Source organism: Cimex lectularius, unplaced genomic scaffold (assembly GCF_000648675.2).
Source record: "Cimex lectularius strain Harlan isolate CLEC.00 unplaced genomic scaffold, Clec_2.1 scaffold87, whole genome shotgun sequence".
In the NCBI taxonomy this organism is placed as follows: domain Eukaryota; kingdom Metazoa; phylum Arthropoda; class Insecta; order Hemiptera; family Cimicidae; genus Cimex; species Cimex lectularius.
The window spans coordinates 187140-209882 of NW_019392768.1; the positions used below are offsets into that span (position 1 = coordinate 187140).

Genomic DNA, 22743 nt, shown 5'->3' on the forward strand with positions numbered 1-22743 from the left:
TTTAGTTGTTATTTAGAAAATCATTCGGTCAATTAACTCGTTCAATCGGAAAGCATCAATAAACAGGCATACATTCGTCAGAATCGCACTTAGCCCAATAAACCTCTAATAAATTGGTTTTGGATTTATATAAGCACAAATCTACCCATGTATGTAACATAATCCATACACAGAGTTGAGCATATCACTTCTCGCAGTCCATCGGCAATTCCAGCTTTTGTAATGTACAATAAATTATCGGCAGGCCATGAGAATCATACTTTCCGAGTCAGACCTCGGTCTTATCCCTTCAGCAGGCTGGGCTGCGGGGGTTGTCAACAGCTGGGTCAATTCAGCACCCAAAGTTTGCAGTTCCTAGATTCAAATCCATTAACACCTTCAGTAAAAATAAATAAATACATTCTTTCTTATTTGAAAAGCTTTTACTCAATTAGGGTAGTGAAGTTTTCGATATGCCTCCTAACACCAGCTAGGTACACAAAACTGTCAGTGTTAAACAGTACAAAACAACACCCCCAGACACTCGTTGCAGAGCTCAAGTAAGATTCTCATATCGGGTGGCATTCTCTGTTCCCTCTCTTCATAGAGCCAAGGAATTACAACTTTGAGTTAGGTGTGACACATCGATCAACCTTTCATGCTGGACAAATACGCGGATTTTGTCCCAAAAGCAAGGGTTCGTGTGTCTACCTGGCATGGCATATCCTTAATTGGGTGATGATGACCCTTCTTCTCCGAGTCATGTTTTCCGGGGCCACCTATCGACAGTGGTCTTGATACGGGAACCCAATAAATTGATCAACGCAAACACTAAAGTTAATTATTTAGTAATCGATTAGTAGTCCATCGTCACTAGTGATCGTTGGGCCACTCGCATACAATCAACGTAGGCCGTCAAATCTGACTCTTTCATATTTCCTTTGAAATTTAGATGGCCTACATAAACCAAACAAAAATTTTACAAATACTAGCATTAAATTTAAATTAAGTAATCAATCCTGTGGTTTATTCTCAATAGTAAAGCCAATGCATTTTTGTTAAACTGATCGTAAATGAATAAAATCTGGGAATATTCTTACATAAATATTTTGGTTATGTGGTTTGGTCCATGTAGGATATTTTAAAGCGACTTTATTCTACAATATTTGTGGGTTATTTTTCCGTGTGGTTAACATTCGGTAAAGTACGCGTTGGGTAAAAAATGAAACCTTTGTTTTCTCTGAAAGTGATGATAAACGGCTTAGCTGCGATGGCTGATAACATATTCAACTTACTTAATACGGCCAAACACGAACTTTTTTAATCGATGACGTTCCGACAAATATACGGCGAGATGGAAAGCGACTTTTTTCATTAAATAATCTACATCGTTGTATATTTGCAATAGCATAAAATTGATGCCTTGGACATTGGAAAATTTCTTATGGATACAACTATCTCTACATGGATAATTTCAAAGATATACTGGGTGTCCCATTTCCTTCTGACGAAACTCAGGGAATCGATTCTACTCTTTATTTGGAGCAAAAAATGCTCAGGAGGAAATTTTCGGAAAGTTCTCTATTTTGAAGATATTCGTCAATTTAGGTTAAACTTGAAGGAGGGGTAGAAATTCTTTCTGGTATGGTTTTTGTGAGATTACAGATGTGTCATTTTTATTTTACAAAGCGAGTTCTAATTGATTTATTTCTACCCCCCTTCAAATTTACCTTAGCACACGTTTTCGAACATTCAATTGTTATTTTTCAATTCTACTAGAACGTTATTTAAAAACCTGGATATATCAACGCAAGCATATTAGATGAAGAAGTTTTTGTAAAATTTGACAAGTTGTAGGTATTTTTTTGTAACCTTAGTAGAACGTGCAATCATGACCAAAATTTTAAATTTTGTAATTTTGACATGTTCCAACTGATTGGCTAACATTTTATGTCATTCATATTATTGCAAAAAAGTATCTTACAGAAAATTTAGCGTTCTTTCAAATGGTGTAATTGGATTTGTTGTAGTCTCAACATTTTGGAAGTTGTAAGCGTTTTTATGTGGTAAGGTAGTGAAAAGTTGAAAAAACCTAAATTGACGAATATCTTCAAAACAGAGAACTTTTCGAAAATTTTCTCCTGAGCATTTTTTGCTCCAAACGAAGAGTAGAATCGATTCCCTGTGTTTCGTCAGAAGGAACTGGGACACCCTGTGTAGATTAACAGAACAAGAGATAGAAAAATAGGTTAAAACAGATGGAAGAGAGATTGAAAAATTGACTGATTGGGCGAATGAGTCAAGTTCGAGTGGGATAATGAATTTCTGTGTGCTTGAATGAGTGAATGAATGATTTAGTGAATGAGTTGTTTACTTAAGTTGATCTTAAAGAAGGTGAGTGATGTGTGTGAATCGTCGTGATTTGAACACTTTCATGGAGTTTCTGATTGTTTGATTGGGCGGGTGAAAGTTACTGAGTGATTGATCAGGTGAGTGAACGAATTACTGATTGAGTAAAGGAATGAATGTGCTGTTAAGTGAATGAGATTGTACTTGCTTATATTAGTGTACAAAACCAACCAAATGACTAGTTTTTGTTTCGACATTGGTAATGGATAGAAATAGTCGTGTTACATTTGAATTATTTTTTTTCATTACTTGAAATTATTAGTAAAACAGCATTTTTGAAAAAAAAACTAATTACTAAACTACCAAATGACAAGTTAAAAATTATCTTTTAATTAATTGAGGTGAATGGTGTGGGTTGATTTGAAATCAACATTTCGATAAGCTGATGTCTTGATCGATTAAGTTTATGTGTCTAGTGACTGTTTGGATGAGTGAGTTAATTATTGAGTGTACAAGTGAATTTTTGAGTTTTTGTACGATAGTGTGAATAGTTTTGAATTCATCAAGCCTTATTGAATTGATGATGAATTGATTAATGATTGCGTAAGCGATTCAATTTCTGTTTGAGTGAATGAATATGTGAATGAATGTGTGAAAGAGGCAATGTCAATGAGGGTTGTAACAATTGATTGATTGAGCGAATGAGTTTAATTTAGTGAATGAGTAACTAATTAATTTATTTATTATGGATTGATTGAATGTCGAGTATACCTGATTATTGGCTGGGTGAGTGTCCGAGTTTTTGTGCGATTTACTAGCAAACGACTTTGTTATTGACTGATTGATTTTATGTATGTCTAAGTGAATGAATGAATGGGTGAATGAGTTATAAATCGATTGAGAAAATATGATTGTGTGTTTAAGGAGAGTGTTTACTTAATTCAATGATTTATCGAATGATTGATTAATTAAGAGTGTTTGACTACTATTCAGTTGAAAATGAATAAGCCAAAATATTATAAAATCAAAATGAGAGACATATTTTTTTATAGCAAGTATTAACCATAAAAGGACAATGATGTTTCATACGGTTCCAATTATCTCTATGGATGTTTTGTTATTTTAAAATGGATGGCTACGATAAATTTGTTTTAGAGACAGGGTATAAAGGACTTAGTTCAGCCCCAAGCTTAAAAAAAACAAAAAATAAATAAATGCAAGGAATCAATTCGTTTAAGGGGTTGTTCTATATATGAGGTCATGCCACTGAATAACAATAGCTCGAGTTGAATGTTGATTTTAATCTTCGAGTTTTCCCTCTGCTCAGTACATATTACTGGGTTGTCCAAATCATTCCCATGTCACAGCCCTTCCAGCGGACCTTACATCCTTGACAACAATCTACTTTTCAACTTTGATATTTTCCCTTTTTTTTCTTCAAATTTTGCATATTTGATATATCACAATCTAAATGTTTAATATATTGGCCTGGTTTGTTTTTAAAAAATCAGAATTCAACAAAATTATTTATCTAAACTGGGGATAAGCGCACATACTCAAATCTTCTCATTTTCTCTCTCATTCTCTCCGTATTATCATTTACTAAAATAAGAATCGACATTTAATTAATTCTTACAAATTCAGACCTTTTTTAGGAAGACCATTTCCACCAAAATAGAACTAAGATACCAATGACTTTAATTAGTACTTTTTATTATTAATATAATTTTTACATCTAATATTGTTGTTATTATTCATATTACCCATCATGATTTCCTGCTATTATTTTTTTCTTAGCTTATATAAACGTGTATATTTATTGTTATGATAATAATGTTATATCAGAATAATTCGAATGTACCATATTTGTATAGATTCGCTAAAATGAGAAAATTTAAGTGCCTTTGTTTGAAAAAGCAATTATTGAAGCTGGAAGTTTTGCCGAATTGTTCAACATTTGTCAGAGGCTTAACAATCCCCTGGCCAACCTGATCCGCCCATTATCGCAATACAGAAACGGTAGTTAGAGATGATCAAAACCACGTTGTTTTATTTTGACAAAAAAAAAGCTTTGTAAAATTTATACAATTGTATAACATACATTCCGTACATTCCGCTTCGATGAAAGGCTATTGATTGAAATGGAAAAAGGTTCGTGAAAGAATAGCTGAAAGGATTGCACCCGGGGGAGGAACGATAAAAGTACGTCTTTGTTCTTCTCTGCCAGTGAGACTATGGTAATTTGAAAGTCGATAATCAAGCCTGGAAAAGGTTTCGACAACTTTAAAATTCTCCTTTGTTTTAGCTCGGTTTCAGTTCGTTGCTACAAAGTTTGAAAAAGCATCTTTAAAATGACTCTACCAAACCAAAGAAAAACACACTACCAGCTGTGTTAATGACTACTTCAGACAATTTGATCAAGAGTAAAAAAATACTGATATAAAAAACCCCTCAAAACAGTGTTTTTGAAAAGGTAAATCTTTTCTCTCTAAATGCTTTTCCTCTCCACGATAATTGAGTTTAATCAAAGAAACCCGTCATACTCATTTGTAATCAGCTCGTAAATATTAAATAATTTATTAGAAGAAGTTGTTTTTTGTATAGACCGTTTATTAATATTCAGTAGGTTTTCCATACCAAGTCTAAGAGTCGTGTTAATGAAACATGAATTATGAAAATAGCAGAAAAGTGAGAAGTAATTATGATAGTTAAATATACACTTCAATACAATTAATTAAGGTTTTTAGTTGAGATGAAAAAAAGTTAGTGGCACGAGAGGGATTCGAACCCACGATCTTCGGCTAGATACGCCGCTGCTCTACCACCTGAGCTATCGTGACCTCGATCCGCTCGGACATCAACTCTCCATCTCAACCCCACCTTATGAGTTTCTTTTTTTCATTTCAACCAAAAACCTTAATTAATTGTAATGATTTAATTGGTCAAGCGGGCCACGAAATTAGTGAATACACTTCAATATTGCTGTGAGATTGATAGGTATGTAGATGGATAGAATGATAGGTAGATAGAAAAATAGGTAGAGATGGAGATAGATAAATTGATAGAAAGAGAAAGAGAGATTGATTGATTGATGAAACGTCTTATTTAACTACGGAAAGTTAGATCTCGTGGTCCTTTCTTCCACTTAACGTGAGTTGTACATTTTACATTATACATACAATTTGTGCAGGGAAAGAGAGAAAGAGAGAAAGGGAAAAAAAAGAGAGAGGGTGAGAGAGAGATGGAAAAAAAGAGAGAGTGAGAGAGAGAAAGAAAAAAGAGAGAGAAAAATACAAAAAGGGAAAGAGAGAGGAGAAAGGCAAAACCAGAAAGAAAATGAGAGAGAGCGTGAAAGGGAGAGAGAAAGAGATGGAATGAATAAATATTGTTTTATTTAAAAAATCTCAGAAATTAGGTTGCGAACAACGTCTTTTATAATAAACTGGAGGGAGAGAAGAAAGAGAAAAAGAGAAAGAGAAAAAGAGAAAGAGAAAAAGAAAAAGAGAAAGAGAAAAAGAGAAAGAGACAAAGAGAAAGAGAAAGAGAAAAAGAGAAAGAGAAAAAAAGAAAGAGAAAAAGAGAAAGAGAAAGAGAAAGAGAGAGAGAATGAGTGAGAGAGAGCGAGAGAGAGAATGAGAGAGAGAGCACGAAAGGGAGGGTGAAAACGATAAAAGAGGGGAAACGATAGATAAAAAGGAAGAATCATAGATTTGTAGATATGTCGAAAATCGATATATAAGGAGATAAAAAAGTAAGAAGATAGAAAGAAAATAGTTGATAAAGATGTAGATAAAGAGAATTAAGAATTATACCATTTATGGGATTTTGTAGATGTAGGTAACAGACAAAGCAATAAGTAGAAAGAAAGATAAGAGGAGAAATAAAAACATAGGAAGAGAGAGTGAGACTGATAGTTAAATAGATATTAAATAGAGTTAGGTAGATGAGATTGGGGACATTTAGTACAAATTAGATATTTATATTATAATTTGGATATTTTGCTTAGTTTACTTTTATATTTTCAGATTGTGTTTTTTCTCCGTCACCTTGGTAAATTATCCATTTGAAAAATCGTTACTTTCTAAATGAAACCGTTGATTTACAGAATTTCCCAAAGATTGCTTCGTCTTATCGCTTATCGATGCTTGATGAGCGCGCATTGCTTGTGAATCACATTAAAGGAGAGCAGAACGATAAAGCCGTCGTAACTCGCTTCAAAAAGGTATTTGGTCATGGTCTAAATGGGCCAGCTGATAACCAAGAAATCACTTTCTTTTCCTCAAAAAGATTCATAAAAAGTTTATATAAAGCGTATAAATATTTAAAGTAGGTAAAGTATTTCCCATAATACTATTCGTTTTATTTGATTTGTTGAGCTTATTATTTTAATATAAATAGAAAACAGCCAATATAAGTAATAAATACTGTATAAAATTACATTGAAATCAGTGTTAATATTTTCTCAAGAATTAACCGAGTCTGTTTTGTTGTAGAATTTTTTTGTCGTTTAAGCAGGAATATAAGAACATACGCATCAAGCTGTACTAAAGTGCACAACTAGCAAAAAGAATTGTTCAGCATGGTTCCTATTCGCCTAGGAAGGATTTTATTTCTGGTTCATAACAAAAATAAAATGATAAACGCATTATTTTCCTTTATAAAAAACGTTCCGCGTGATTGGCAATATTATTGATCATACGAGGAAATTTCTCTATGTTAAAATTATTACAGAGGGAATATTTCTATTGGTAAATTGATCTGTTACGTAGGTGACAAATATTTCATTTATTGTAAAGTTTCTTCTGCTTATTGAAAAAAATATACAATCAAATTTCATTGTTAAGTTCGTCTATTTTTTAATGAAGATTTTTCTATTTTATAATTTTTCTTCTTCTTAAATATCAATTTATTTTACAGATATTTTGTCTAAAATTATGTAAATAGATTTTATTATTTATTATCTCACGATTAAGTAAATTTCAAGACCAACCTCATCGGATTTGAAAATCTTTTTTTTGAAAAAAAACCTAGATGTGAGTGACAAAAAAGGGCTTAAATCATAAAAACAATGTAAGAAACATAACCGTTCGAAAATTTGCAAAATTTTTTTATTTATCAGGAGTAAAGATTTTCTTCCAAGTACTGAGATTTCATTTGATAAGTTATGAAAAGAATATGATTATAGTATGATTCATCTGCTTTGTAATACGTTTTATAATTAAAGAAAATATTAAGCCTACAACTCTGGTGAAATCATTTTATTTTAAAATTGAAGATATACGTTCAAAAACAAAAAGGAGGACATTTGTTTATTTTCCTTAGTAACTAGGTATAAAGATTAATAGTTGACTTAAAACGTAAATACATTAATAATTTGTTACTTACCTTTGCAGAGAGCTGCTAATCCTTCTAGATTAATTTTTAACTCTTTAGATTAAAAAAAGAAAAAAGAAAATCAGTTCAATTTCGTCTTTTCCAGGGCCAACTTATCGAGCGAGTTAATTGGTTATTTCGATTATATTCTTTGAGTAAAAAAATTATTAATTTTTTCTTAAACCCATGGCTTTAAATCTAAGCAAGTCCGACATAGTCCGAGTCCTGGGTGTGCCGCGCTCTTCCATCGTCGGTGTTCTACCGCGGTTGAGGGCCACTGACAGTCTCGATCGAAGAGAAGGTAGTGGGCGACCTAGTGGTTTCGGAACCGACATTTACTGGCTTCCTTGATAGCTAGTCCACTCCAAACGGTCCGAAATATTGTATAAGGATGAGCTCTAAGACTTCGTGACAATAGCCTAGTCTCTAGACGTTCTACTACTGGAGAGGCATCTAGTAGAAAGACGACTATTCCCAAATCAGCAATTGGCTTTAACACTCGAACAATAGAGGGCTGACGTCTTCACAGATGACTTAGGCAATCAAATGGCCTGGACTGTGGGTGGAGAAGACGAGGAGAACGCTTTATTTGTGCCATGCATTAGTTACATGCTTTTCAAAGACAGTCAGTTATGGTATGGGGTGTAATGAACGTATTATCACACAGAATGGATCTTGAACTGTACTACAAGGTACACTGAGGAAATTATTGTGGCAGGTATGGTTCCATTCGCTCCATTTATTGTGGAAACTTCGTGTTAATGCATGAAAAGCATACAGCTCGATTTGTTTATTAGATCTATTACTTTAACTTACTCGATTACATAGAGAATGTAGGGATTACCAGAATGAATTGGCCAGCACCTTCTCCTGAATACTTATGGGACTTGATAAAGAGGCAGGCATCGTTCGCGGCCTCCAATGAGCGTGGAACAGCTTCAAACAGCTTTTATGAAAGAATGGTATTCTGGTTCAGAAGACGAAATCCCTTTGCTCATTTACTCGATGCATTCTGCGAGGCCAGAAGAGGTAATGCGCGTTATTAAGAGCGAACCTAGGTGAAAATCGTTGGTTAAATTTTGTATCTGCTATTGTTTTGGTGAATTTTATATAAAGCCATCAAAATTAAAAAAAATGATAAAATTCGTGAATTTCTGATTTTGTTTAGGTTTACATTAAAATAAGTGAGTTATTTTTGTCTTTGTATAATAAGCATTAGTTTATCTTACCGAGGGTCAGCAGAAATTTGGCTTAAGTAGAAAATATTTTATCTACAAGGATTCTCGAATCCCAATTCGTTCAAGGATTCAAAATCAGCAAAAAAAGGTGTTGTTAATTAAAATTTAAATAACACGTGACACTTGTTTTTCAACTTTGGCCTAATCAATATATGAAAAAGGAATATTGGACTTTCCCTTCAATTCAGACATTATATAAAAGCTTTTCGCGAATGTTACTCGATAATTTAGACATGTAGCGACGCTTTCATGTAGGGATCGGATCAAGAGGCAAAATTCATGGGAATTACTCATTAATGACATAATTAACTAAGATTTTATTAATTAAATACGTAAACTTAGGGTTTGACTGGAAGTCGAACTTGAGACTTCACAACACTCCGAAAACCTAAACCTTAATTTAAATACAGTACAATTGTTTAATGGATGTACAAATTATATAATTATAAACATTCCTTCAAATGTTATTCGTTAATTTATGTATACGGCTTTAATTTAACTTGATAGTGAACAAGTGACAGCAAAATTGTGGCAAGGTTTTTTTAAAAATCATAAATGACAAGGAAATTACTTTAATTTGATATTTATTTTGTAAAAGGTTCATCACGGTGATATATTATGCAAATGTAAACAGCATTTTATCATCAATTACAATATTCCGACCAATTCGACGTTATTTCATACACGTAACGTTTACTTTGAAATTGGACGTATGACAGGAAAACCCACACGTTTTCACATGGGTTTCTCATCAGAGATAGTTTCATATCAATGTTAATTGCTAATTTATATATACAGCATTAGTTCAACTGGCGTGTAACTGCCAAATTCAGAGGAAATTCTCATCAAAGTTTATCTCGATTTTAACTGTCAATTAAATCGTGTGACGGAATACGCAGACGATTTTATCATCAATGACTATTTTATGTGTAATGTTAATCGTTAATGGATTAACTTAATTGGAAATTGGATTTGTGCGTCTGTTAAATTCCAAAAGGTTACATATAACAACAATGCTATGAAAATTGGATATTGGCCTACCTAGATTTTGGAGGTTTGAACGTTTATCAAACATTAAGAGTAAAAATAATATTTCCACTGAATAATTTACATACTTTTAGGTATGAAATGTATTCTTGATTTAGCGGCTGGGTTTTATTTATCTTGAATTTTTATTTAATCCATGCGGATGTTTATCTATCGGACATTTCTGCTTTGTGACTTTTCAATTTGTCCGGTATCGCATTGTCTAAACGAGAGATGCAAAAGTTGATCGAATGTTTCAGCAGAATGTTTTTGTCCATCTTGCTGAAGAATGACTGCAGATTTGTGAGTATAAATTGTGATAACTTATCAATTAAATGAGTGTTTTTTGTCGATCGTATCGTAATAGATGTTGATTTATTGAGAAATCCATGTGTCCGGTTGGATATTTTTCTATCATCATGGGTCGGTGCTGGATTATCGGAAGGCGGAAATAAATTAAAATTTGGATAGAATGTTTATGCGTGGTTTTTGTCAGTCCTGCAGAAAGTTAGTATGAATTCTTTTTGATTTTGTTTACTTTATCTCGTAGAATATTTGCTTAGAGTTTGGAGGGATTCATGCGTTCCCTTGGATAATCGTTAATCGGAGCTTGAATTATTTGTTTATTAGAAGAAAAAATAATTATAAAATTGATAGAAAGTTTCTGAAGGGTTTTTGTCCATTTTGCATGGCTGCAGATTTATGAGTGTAGGACTCCCGATGACTGATTAATTAGAACGAGTTTTTTGTTGATCGTATCGTATTGGATTCCGATTTACATAGAACTTGGAGGAATCCATGAGTCCAGTTGATTATTTTTCTAAAATATTGGTACTGGTTTACCTAAAGGCGGAAATAAAGTAAAATTATGATCGAGTGTTTCTGCGTGGATTTGGTTTATGAGCATGGTGTTTTTCAGTATAAGGATGTGGTTTTCTCGTACTACCTTTTGGCATACCATATATGTACCCTTAGCACCCTTAGTTTTGTCGAGTCAAAATTGTAGCAGAAGTTTCTGCAGGTTTTTTGCCATAGTTTCAGAAGCATGATTTCAGAGATGATGATGAGTATAAGACATCACGCTACCTAATATGCATTAGGTTTTTTTTGTAAATTATATATTGTATAGAATGTTTCTTCTCAATCAAAGTTTTGTGGGATCTATCCAAATTCTAGATAAGGAAACATCCTATATGAAACAATTACCAAACAACACACTTAGTCTATAAGTGGTGTCTTATACTCATCATCTCCTGTCTAATCATCTATCATCAGTACTGTAAAAAATTCTGCAGAACCTTTCTACTTACTTTAATTACCTTATGGACTAGGAGTGTTTTTGTTAATTGTTTTGTATAGGATGTTTGCTTATCTAGAGTTTGGAAGAATCCATGTGATCAATTCGATAATCGTTAGGGATCATTGTTTAATTGGGTTTAATGTTGGTTTATTTTTAGGCGGAATAAATGCGAAATTGGATCGAACGTTTCTGCATGGTTTGTGACAGTCCTACGGATGGATGGTTACAGAGGTAATAATGAGTATAAGATTTGGTCTAGGTTTTTTTGTAAATAGTATTGCATCCATGTGTCCAATTGGATAATCGTTATAGCGTTTCGTTTTGCAGAGTTAATATTGGTTTATTTGTAGACGGGTTGGATGCAAAATTGGATCAAATATTTCTGCAGAGTTTCTTCAATCCGCAGAACGATGATTACTGAGATGTTGATTATAAGATATCATATGGACTAGGTGTTTTTGTTGTTAATTGTCTTGGATAAGATGTTTGCTTATCTAGAGTTTGGTGGATCTGCGTTTTCAATTGGATAATCGTTAGTTTTGTCGAGTTATTTGTTTATCAAATTAATCTAAAATTTGATATAACGATTCTGCAGGAATTTTTTAGTACTGAAGACTGGTGGCCACTTTTTTGTATAAGACTTTTTCGTTGGGTATCAATTTGATTGGGGATTTTTTTATCGGTAAGACAACGTGGTACAACAGGTGCAAATAACTGATCACGTGCGTGCGCCAACCGGTGGTCACCGGTAATTTTCTGAAACGACACTCACCTCGGACACACGAGTGTAGCTGAAGAAAGGTGACCCTCATCGCCCTCAGCTGGTCCACCCTCATCACCTCCCCGGGGGCCTCAATGGCCGAGAAGATCCCCGCCCCCAGAAGCAGGTAGAAGAAGTAGAAGGCGGTGAAGCAAAGTAGCCTCACCGAGGAGACGTTCATCCTTTTCTGCCCCCGAGCCGCCACCCCCACTATCCTCTGGGCCAAAAACGACGCACGCGCCTTTTTGCCACCCCCGAAAACACACACACGACCCCACGGCCGCACCACACTAGTTACGCACCAAACGGCACCGACTCCTCCAGGTACGAAGCACTGAATACTTTCACACTTTATTTTTTTTGCAATGTCGTCTCACTTTAAGCACTGTTGTCTCGTTATCACTCCCACAGCTTTAAATCATAGCCCCCACTATAAAGCCGCTACGCCCACTCCCTCCTTCTTACATATTTGTTTATGACCTCCTGCATATCTTCACTCTCTCTATTTTTTAAAACTTCTTAATCTTATAGGTTGAAAGTGACTTATCGATACAATATACATTTCAAATAAAGATAATCTTAGATTTCAATATAACTTTGGGGGTTACTTTTCAACATTAAAATTTCATTTAAACATAATTTTTTTCTTTTAACTTATAAATGTATATTATTGAATGAGAGTTTGATAAATATAAAATCAGTCTATACTTCCTGAACTCCTGCCAGGCAAATAAGGTTCTGCAGGAAGTCAGAAAAAAATGTAAACAGATAAGTTATATAAAAAATATATTCTTTGAAAGATTATTTGTCGTATTTATTGAAAACAAATTCCATTAGAGAAGAAAAGGTCGGTTGCCGAGGTGACGAGTTGGTATCGATTGTAAACACGGTTGCGAATGAAGGCCGCTAGATGGTTCTAGAGCCTTCTTCTATTGATACACTTGTCTATAAATAGGCCGCCACAGATCTTGGGAGACGAGTTTTTCCTTTGCAGAAAGGTCGTGGACAGGTGACGACCCCAGGGACAGGGTTGGGTGGCCAGGCGCGCCTTTCTATCCCAACGCCGAAAAAGTACATTTACAATATCGACGGTGCCCAGTGTAATATTCTCAGATTGTTTCACCCCGGCAATGTCAACTAAGTCAATAATATCAACTTTATAAAATGTCTAGCATATAAAACCCGTTGATTCTTTAATTGGATCTTATACGAGTTAATAAAAGACTTTTTACTATTGGTCATGAACTTATTTTGTTTTGGAAAAGCGTAATAAAACGATGTATTCCGCTTGGTGACCTCAAGAGCCCACGCCCTTACAAAATTGTTGATTGACATCATATAAATATATATTTTTTTTCATTCATTATGAAAATTTATAGTATGAGTTTATATTGTATACAATCGCCCCTAGAGATCTCAAAGACTGATTAATCAAAATAATTAAATACAATGTTTTGTTAGGGTTTGCAAAAAGCTATCTGTGGTCACAAGTATATTGAAGAACGCTTTTCTTTCTCATATATATGCAATCACAGAGGGTGCTACATATTCCAGCATAAACGGGCAGCAGAACGTGTTGAAACGGTGTTCTCAGAAGTTGTCAATCTTAGTGATAACATATACGTTTCATTCACCCTGACAATGTCAACCAACTCAATAATATTAAATTTATAAAATGATTGCATATTAAACCCGGTGATATTTTAATAGATCTTATGGGAGTCAATAAAGGACTTTTCAGTATTGGCCTTGAATTCTTTTTGTTTTGGAAAAGAGTTGCAAAACGATGTATCCCGAGCTATGACTTCCAGAGCCCACGCCTTTACAAAATTGTAGATTGTCAGCTTATAAATACATATTTTATTCGTTCATTATGAACATTTATGATATGAATTCATATTGTATACAATCATCTCTAGAGATCTCTAAAAATGAATAATAAAAAAATTAATTACAATATTTCGTTAGGTTTTAAGAAAAAGCTATCTGTGTTCATAAGTACACAGAAGAACGTTGTTCACTCATATATATTTGTAGTCCCCGAAGGTGCTACGGTTTCTAGCATAATTTGGTATCGGAAAATAGCCACGATAGCGGTTCTGGGTTTGAATTCCCGGCAAAGGGCATGATTTTTTTTTTTTATGAATGGTAATATAAGAAAACGTATTGTAAAGTGGTTTGTCCCCTCGTCCGCGACACCCAAATTGGACGTTCAGTCTCTCTGTATGACAGAAATTACTTTACATACTGCTTTTTATTTTTATCTCTATTGGAAGTACTTCCAATTATTAGCGATGTACACAGCAAGAAAAAACTAGATTTTTTCGCAAACTTTTTATTATTTGGATACATTTTCAAAGAGTGTGGAACAAGACTTATAAGGGGACGACCAGGTTGGTGGATCACGGATTTGGACCAAACTTTTTTTGGTGTTTCTACAACCCAAAATATCGAAAATTTCTTGTAAATAGGCCCTGATTTCGCCAAAAAAATTATAAAAGGTGAAATTGTCCGTTTTTTAATATCTTTATTTCGTCGTTTTACGTGCTCAAATCAACTATGTGAATATATAATTTTATAGCATTTTGTTTGTAGATTACAATAAAAATGTAGTCAAAGCTATTAAAGTTTATCGATAATAAAAAAATATTTAAAACTAAAAGTTTTTCATGTAAACTAGGTCATAAATTTTAATTCGTGAAAATAGTATGAAATTTCGTTTTATCACATGTAGAGATCCCTAAATTTAAATTTATCGATTTTTTGACCCCTAAAATTTTTACCATTTTTGAGACCATATTGACCATTCAATATCTGATTGAAACGGCTATAATTTAAAAACGGCTAAAATCACCACAAGAAGGGACGCGACGAAAGGGATCTCATGTATTTTCTTTTATCAGGCGATAAATCAGCCATTGCGATGGCGTGTGAAGAGAAGAGGCTAAAGTAGCGCTAAATCTTCCACGGAATTCAACCGGCAAATTGCAAAGGGAAAATCGCAACGGTTTATTATAGCCGTACGCCACCGGGCTAAATCGCGTATGACTCGCTAATGCGTTTATATTCTCTTTGTGTTTCCAGGTCTTTTGGATTATTTACGACCTTGTTAACTTTCAGCAATTTGTCTAGTGTTGGAAGTACCGCCGAAATAAATTTAGAGAAAATTACGTTTTTAAGTCAAAATTGGACTGCTAAACGTTTTACACTCGAAATATTTCTTTTGGCATAGGGGTTTTAGGTGAATATCTTCAATCTTCTGCATGAAAGAAACTAATAAAACATGCATAAAAACAAATTTAACTTTTCGTATGCAATTAAATAACATTTTACGTTAAAAATAGGCAAAAATACATATTTTTGATTCCATCTGATCTGTACTATAAAAGATAAACCCAAACAGTTTTTTTTGCTTATGTATCACGGTGACCGAGGGCGCTGAGTGATTAGAATGTCCAACTGGTTCTTAGATTGAATCTCGGCATATATAATAAAATTTTAATTGGTAATAATATATAAAAGAATTGTAAATTGGTTCAACTCCTAATTCGCGAAACCAATCGATCTCCAGTATGACATTTTTTTAAAATTTTTATTACCCTTTCCACCACCCCGTCGTACCTGAGGAAGACCCCATACCGGCGGACAAACGCTTTAGCTTAATCGAATTTGTATATCTAAGGGATTTCAAATAAATGGGATAAAAATACCTCCCAATGATCTTTCCTTCAGGCGAGACCGCTGGTCGGTTTTTAAAGGGACCATATTTTCATTTTAGAACCTAAAAACAAAAGGTCTTCCCTTGCTGGTTTCCCCTTGCACATTTACTTTTCCTTGGCTTTATTTTCTATCTATGTATATTATCTAAAATTTTCTTACTAAGAAGAGGAAAACAGCCCGGAACCCTAAACCTAAACCTATGTTTAATTATGGAATAAATAAATAAATAATGGTAATAAAACTCTCACAATAATAACAATATTTAGGACTTAATAATTAGAATAAATAGAATAAATAGGTACTTGTTCATTTAAGCGTATTTGAGGCAAAGTCTTTGCTGTGCTCCAGTGCTCCAAAAGATTTGATATCACAGACTAGCTTTTAGAGATTAGGCGGCTATTCTGCTGAGGTGATGGTCTTTCGCAAACGTTCTCTTTCTGCTTTGAATTTGATACAGCTGAAGAGTTTATGTTCGGCGTCTTCTTCAGTGCTGCATGCAGTGCTGAAGATAGCTTGCGAAGTTTCCATGTCCTGATGGCATTTGGGAGGTCCAGTAGTTGGGGTGTAGCCATTTTGCTTTTTGTCTTTTTTCAACGCTTGGGAAAAATTTGGATGTTAGCCGACCTTTATTGCTATTTGTCCATCTTTCTTGCCATGATGCCCTTGTCATTTTTCCCAAGTACTCTTTTGCCTCCTTCCCCGTTGTGCTTCGGAACCAGTCTATTTCTCCTTGGCTTGCTCCTATATCTCCTGTAATGACAGTAATTACTTTAATTTTTGCCTTATTTTAAATATTTAATCTGTTATTCACACTCCTAAAAATCTTATTATGAATATAAAAATATTAACTTAGCTTTAGTGAATTGAGAGAATGGATAATTACAAATTTATTTAACCAAGAAGACATTTGTTCTCAATTGGAAGTAATTGGTATTTATAAATATCCAATTAAATAGGTGTTTATTTTTTCAAAATTATTACATTGCATTTACAACGGAGCAAAACATGGTTTTTTAAAGTGAAACCAACAAACATATCTAAATAAGCAACTTATAACAAATTCACCCCATTATCACTCCAAAATGTGAGTTGATGTAAAAAGCAATTATTAACAATCAGCAACAAATGACAAAATAAATAAATACATGATAAGAAACGTATTTCAGTACTCAATTATATAGTTGTTTTTTTAAGGGTCCGGCTGAATTTCTCGAACCAGTGCCGCTATAAAAAATACGGGTTTAATACTGTTTTATCTAGTTTCAAATTTTTACCTTTTTTGGAGAAAATTGTACAAGGTACCTCAGGCCCAGTTCAACTTCAAAATTTCAACCACGACCCTACACACCTTGGCACATCATTTTACAGTATTTTTCACACTGGAAACAATGGAACAATTGGATTTTAAAATGGATAAAATGGCAAAGTTATGGCAAACAGAAACCGGCAGCGTAATTTAACTAAATAATCCAAAATTCCTCTCTCCGAAATGTTGGAAGAGTTTTAGTTTTTTCAAAAAATAACATTAGAGTAATAAAATAGTAAGTGAATAAAATAGCAAGTACTCCGGACTTACAATTTCAAGCCGTATCGCTCTCATCTAGTCCAGCGTGAAAAACCCTTTAAAATATCGTATCAGGGAGTATAGGGTCGCATTTGAAATTTTGAAGTTGAACTTGGTACCCTGAGCAATTTTTGTCCAAAAAAGGTAAAAATTTGAAACTAGACTAAAAAATATTAAAATCGTATTTTTTGTTTTTTTGATGGCATCGTTGTTTCAAGAAAAATTCAGCCGGGCCATCTAAAAGAGGACATCCTGTACATCTGGGTATCATGTTGTTTATTTACTCTATTCATTTATATTTTAACCTGTTATTAATTCATTATCATATCCGATTATCTATTCATTCAATTATTTCTCCTTAATTTGTTTCTCAATATAAGCCTCAAATTGATCGTATGTATAAAAACTCCTGTTAATAAACAATCAATTTTATATTACTCTGCTAACGCTAATGACCTTAACTTTAACATTCTCTTGACAAAATAAAATAATTATTTAAAAATAAATTGGTTTTTATTTCCAAGATTATGTAGTAACAATGGTTTGTTTTCAGGTTACAAAACAAATGGATTATTTAGATAATATATAGCGGCACATTCTCCCTCAAAAATTTAAAAATGGGGGCCTATAAACTACATAGTAGAGGCGTGTCCTGCCTTGGCTCCGTACAGAGAGCGTATAGGCAAGCTGGCGGATTTAAGAATGATTCTCGGACACGGTAGCGAGTTTCAGGTCCCTTGTTCCGCTTTTTAGGGGAATTGGGAATTTTTTATTGTATACAGCCGTCAAAATAAGCGTTTTGTGTTTCTGTGTTTTGTATAAGTGAGTGTATTTATTAGAGTGAATGGGGAGGGGCTGATGATGAAATAGCAACGCCCCTCGAACTGTGTACGTGACTTGGGTCGATGGCGGAATATTGAGTACTCTAGTAAATAGAATGAAGCAATGTATATGACATATACCGCCAGCTTGCCTATACGCTCTCTGTACGGAGCCAAGGCATGACACGCCTCTACTATGTAGTTTATAGGCCCCCAGTTTTAAATAAAGGTGTGAATATATGAATGTATTTATGTGTGTGAATGCGTATTGAATGTGTGTTGTTATATTTCCCATGTGCTCGGGGCTAAAATGATCAAGCTGTTTAAAAAAATAAAAATAAATTAACCAATGATTTCTTTTCATTCAGATTACGTACAGAACTCTGTTGAGAGTTTATTAGATACGAAGTCTCTTCGGTGCAAAACCATGTAGTTTTCACAAAGCTATGAAGAAGATAACTGTCGAAAAAGGATTAAATTGTGAATTTAAATATAGCTCAAGATTAAAAAAAAATAAATTTGATTTTTGTACTTTTCAATAATTTGATGTTTGTCTTTTAAATACAGTTTAGCATTGGAACAATAAGCAAAAACTGATTTTTCACCTAGAAGCGTCAACCATTCTTGCAATTGGGATAATCATCCACCTTGAAAATATTTTTTAATGACAAATTAAGGTTTTAGAGTGCATAATAAAAGGACCGTCTTAAAATAAAATCACCTTCTCGCTATTTTTTGTCGTACTACTAAGGGCATCAAGACCAAATTCAACATTTAGTAAGTGGCCAGGGGTATTTCGGGACAAATGATAAAATTGTTCAAAAACCTTTGGAGTCAGTCAAATTCACTAATGTCACCTATTGCGCATAGTTCTGCATCATACAGGGCAGATGCTGCCACAATGGAATGAAACAACTTTTGTTTGGTTGACATAAAATTTGATCTACCTCTTATTAAAATTTCCTTTGTTCTCCTCAAAGCCCGTGTCCCTTTGGCTAGAAAAATGTTTATTACTTTGCTGAATTAATTCTATAAATAAATAGAATTGCTAAACAAGCATACGAATTTACATAATCTACAGGGCTTTGTACAAAGTAAAGCTGTCTAAGTTGTTTGCATTTTGGTGATTTTCGGAACATTAAGGCTTTAGTTTTGGTGTTTTGGAAACGTTTACTTGCAGGTCATTTAAAGAGAGAGGAATATTCCGCTAATACTACCAATAGGTGTTGTAATTGCTAAAAAATTAGCACAACAAAAGCAGACTTATAATTTGTGGGCTCCCTCCAAACAAACTCCCATTACATATTACATTGCGACTCCCAAAGAAAAATATAAAGTTTCAAAATATCAATTTTTTTTTAAATTGGCAAAAGCACTTAATCAATTATAGGGTGATTGTCTATTATTCTGTTGGGTAGAACCGTTTGTTGGATAGTTTGTTTATGGATATGTATCAATAATTAATCCATAAGTGTTGGGTGTATTAGGTTTAATCCTTTAAAATAAACGAGATTCTTATGAAACACTTAAAAAAGGTACTTTTCGTGCGTAATTAAACAGTGAAAGTAAACAGTTTTCTGTAAAAAAAGATAAACATAATTAGATTAACTGGTCTTATGTGGCAAGGCACTTTAAGGACAAATTTGATAATTGTAAAACTCAATAACTTGAAAACATAAACATTTTCGTTGTATGAGTATGCTTTATTTTAAACATTAATTTGGTTAAATGTTTAAACATTAGTTGTGCCATTTCAAAACGATTTACATGTTTATAGGTGCTCATACATTTTCCCGAAATATGATATTGTCGTGTATAAATCGCTGAGCAATCCAGATGAGATGTATAAAATTTTAAAATAATTTTGATTTTGTTTGTACGTCTCGTCTACTATTGTATTGTATGTGTGGCTCATTTTCTAAGATCCAAAATCAAGGATACAAATTTTAACTTGAAAAAATTCTCAGTTTACCACTGGTCTTGATCTTAAATTTATTCAGAGCCAAAAGGGAACCGTTGTCCCCTATGGGGGAGGAAGTCTTCCTTCTAAATTTATTTTAATAAATCCACAGTCCCCCTGCTCCTGTTTAACACGCCTACTCTAATCTAAACAAGACCGGGGTTCAGAGCCGAGCCAAAAACAAGTTTAATAAAAAACCCAGGCTATAATTTATTAACCTTTCGGCTATTAAGGCAAAGTTAATGCCAGTTTAATTAAATAACACTAATAAATAAACCTTCCATATATACAATTCTCCAGTCGATGTGTAAAATTAATATGGACGAACATTCTATGAGCCTTTTCTAATTGTCTAATTAACATGATTGTACTTCATTAAAATTCTATTCACAAAGTGTATAAAAGTCTGTCTTTATCTCGAGTTTCTACAACTGGAAATTCAATTGAAACCCTTTTAAACTGTAAAGTAGGTTTACTTTTCAGGTTTTCCTCGGGAGCTTTATCGTATCCGTGGGTCAATTTAAAGACATTGAAAGCTTTGTTATCCCTTTTTGTTCTTTTGTAACCAACTTGTTGATCGATTGGAAAAAGAATGAAACAGACATAAAAATCCACTGGGCCCGAAGGAAGAAGTATATATGTTGTAAGATGGACTAAATCGAATAACCAACTAGTTAAATATTTCGGTTCGAAATCTCCACCAACAATCAAATTTTTACTGTTTTTTTGTAGGCAATATATAAAAAAAATATTTTTAAATATTGTTAAGTCCGATCGTTTGTTTGGTGTATCACTGAAGGCTACTGCACACTATAGTTTATTTAGAAACAATTTTTAATAATCAAAATAAACTATTTATCGAATTTATTTATTATGAAGTAAGGAAGATAATATATTTTCTAAAGAAATGTGTGGTGATTAGTGACCGTTAATCGATATTTATTTAGAAATCGTGAGATGCGGTCTGGTGTGATGTAGGTTTCAGAAAAAATTTTCTTTATCCTTGAAATACTTTGATTGAATATATAAAATATATTTTGCATTGTATAAATTCACTTTTCCACATCCTAAATGTATTTGTTAAATTTAAACAATGTTTGTAAATCCCAGGCCCTGAAGATGATCTCAATAAAGATCGAAACGTTCGCACGATAAAGAAAATGTTTTTCTGAAACCTACATCACACCAGACCGCATCTCACGATTTCTAAATAAATATTTTCTAAATTTGTTTGTAATTGAGTTTTTCAATAAGCGAATGAAAATATTTTAACAACTAGTGGAACAGTAGATGCACGAGGTTTTGGATCATCTTAAGCATAAAGTCGTTGACACTGTCGTTAATGATTTTTGCAATTACAATATTTCAAGTGTAAACGAGGTTCGTAAAGATTGCCTGTGTAATTAATCACGGTGGAAAATGCCCATAGCCCCGTGTACAATTGATTTCCCATCCTCGCGAGGCAATTTCCAAAAGCTATTGCTTTCACCGTGAACATTTGTCCCTTTCACATGGAAAATCCAATCTTGATCATGGCCCTCTATGGTTGTAAATTGTCAAATTGAACTTTTCGAACTTAATGCCGGGGAAATATTTGAATTTTGATCTATCCCGGGATAGACGCGAAATAGGTGAATTATTTATTATTATTTATAATATNTATATATATATATAACTAGAGACCGAATTTTTATGCAGTTATTTTTTTTTGCCACCACACACGACCGAGGCAATCAATTATCTATCCGAATCATATATCTAGGAAGCTGTAGGTTAAATTTTTATAGAGCATATTTGATGAATATCGCATAGAATTGCATATTTGAACAATATCGCATATTTGAAGGATTTTTACGTAACATCGCATTTATCGCGCAAAATATTTAAAAAACTATATTGGTTTTCGGGGGAAGCATAAAAAGGTTCTGTAAAAAACTAACAAGTTGACGAAAAGTTGGTTTAATTCGAAGAAAACTGAAACAGGCCGCAAAGACTGGAAGAGAACATTCTAGAAATACCGACCAAAGAATACAAAACCCCTTTTAGGTCTTATTGTGATTATTATTAAGTGACCGTAGGTACTATTTCGCGGAAGACAATTTAGAGAAGTATTCGTTTATTCATATTAATTATACTCAATTAGTATAAAATACATAATTTAATTATGTAAATGAGAAAATATTTTTGTAAATAAACTCCAGGGGGCGTCGGTTTAGGCGTTGACACGGCGCTCTTCACTGTAAAGTAAAGGTCCCGGGTTCGAATCCAGCGGCCTTGCATTCGATCCCGACATACTTACAATTGGGCTTTTATTAAAAAACACCGGCACGACGAGGGTTCAAATAACCTCGTTAAAAAAAGTTTTAATATCTATTTCATTTAATTATCTATATTTCTGTTTAAATTTATTATGATAGTAAAAAACTGGTTTACTGCATATCATTGCATATTTTAACGTATTAATACTGCACATTTGAGGACTTTCAAGTGCATATTTTAAGGCAAATTTTGGAAATTTTTACTGCATAAAAATCCGGTCTCTGTATATAACATGTATTATTAATTATCCGAATAAACCCAACTAAACAAAAGTTTGAAAATGAGACTTTAAAACTAAATAGCTTCGTAACTAGAAAGTAGAACTATAAAGTAT

General features: G+C 33.4%; 2 protein-coding genes across 4 annotated transcripts in view; one reads left to right on the forward strand and one right to left on the reverse strand.

Moving 5' to 3' along the window:
* The window catches only part of LOC106667853 (potassium channel subfamily K member 1-like), a 66399-nt gene extending 53987 nt beyond the window's left edge, over positions 1 to 12412 (reverse strand). Inside the window, exon 1 of the mRNA XM_014396075.2 lies at positions 12038 to 12412. Coding sequence (XP_014251561.1) covers positions 12038 to 12206 — 169 coding nt within the window. The 5' untranslated portion in view covers positions 12207 to 12412. The remainder of the gene's footprint in view (positions 1 to 12037) is intronic.
* Positions 1 to 22743, forward strand: part of LOC106667854 — a 60582-nt gene that overhangs the window by 17736 nt on the left and 20103 nt on the right. Inside the window, exon 1 of one of the 3 annotated variants that reach the window (XM_024227519.1) lies at positions 7720 to 8419. The exons of 1 other annotated variant lie outside the window; for it this stretch is intronic. The gene's annotated coding sequence lies outside the window, so the exon portion shown is untranslated. Of the gene's footprint in view, positions 1 to 7719; positions 8420 to 12277; positions 12350 to 22743 lie in introns of those variants that run through there. One more of the 3 variants, XM_024227521.1, reaches the window with a different exon arrangement.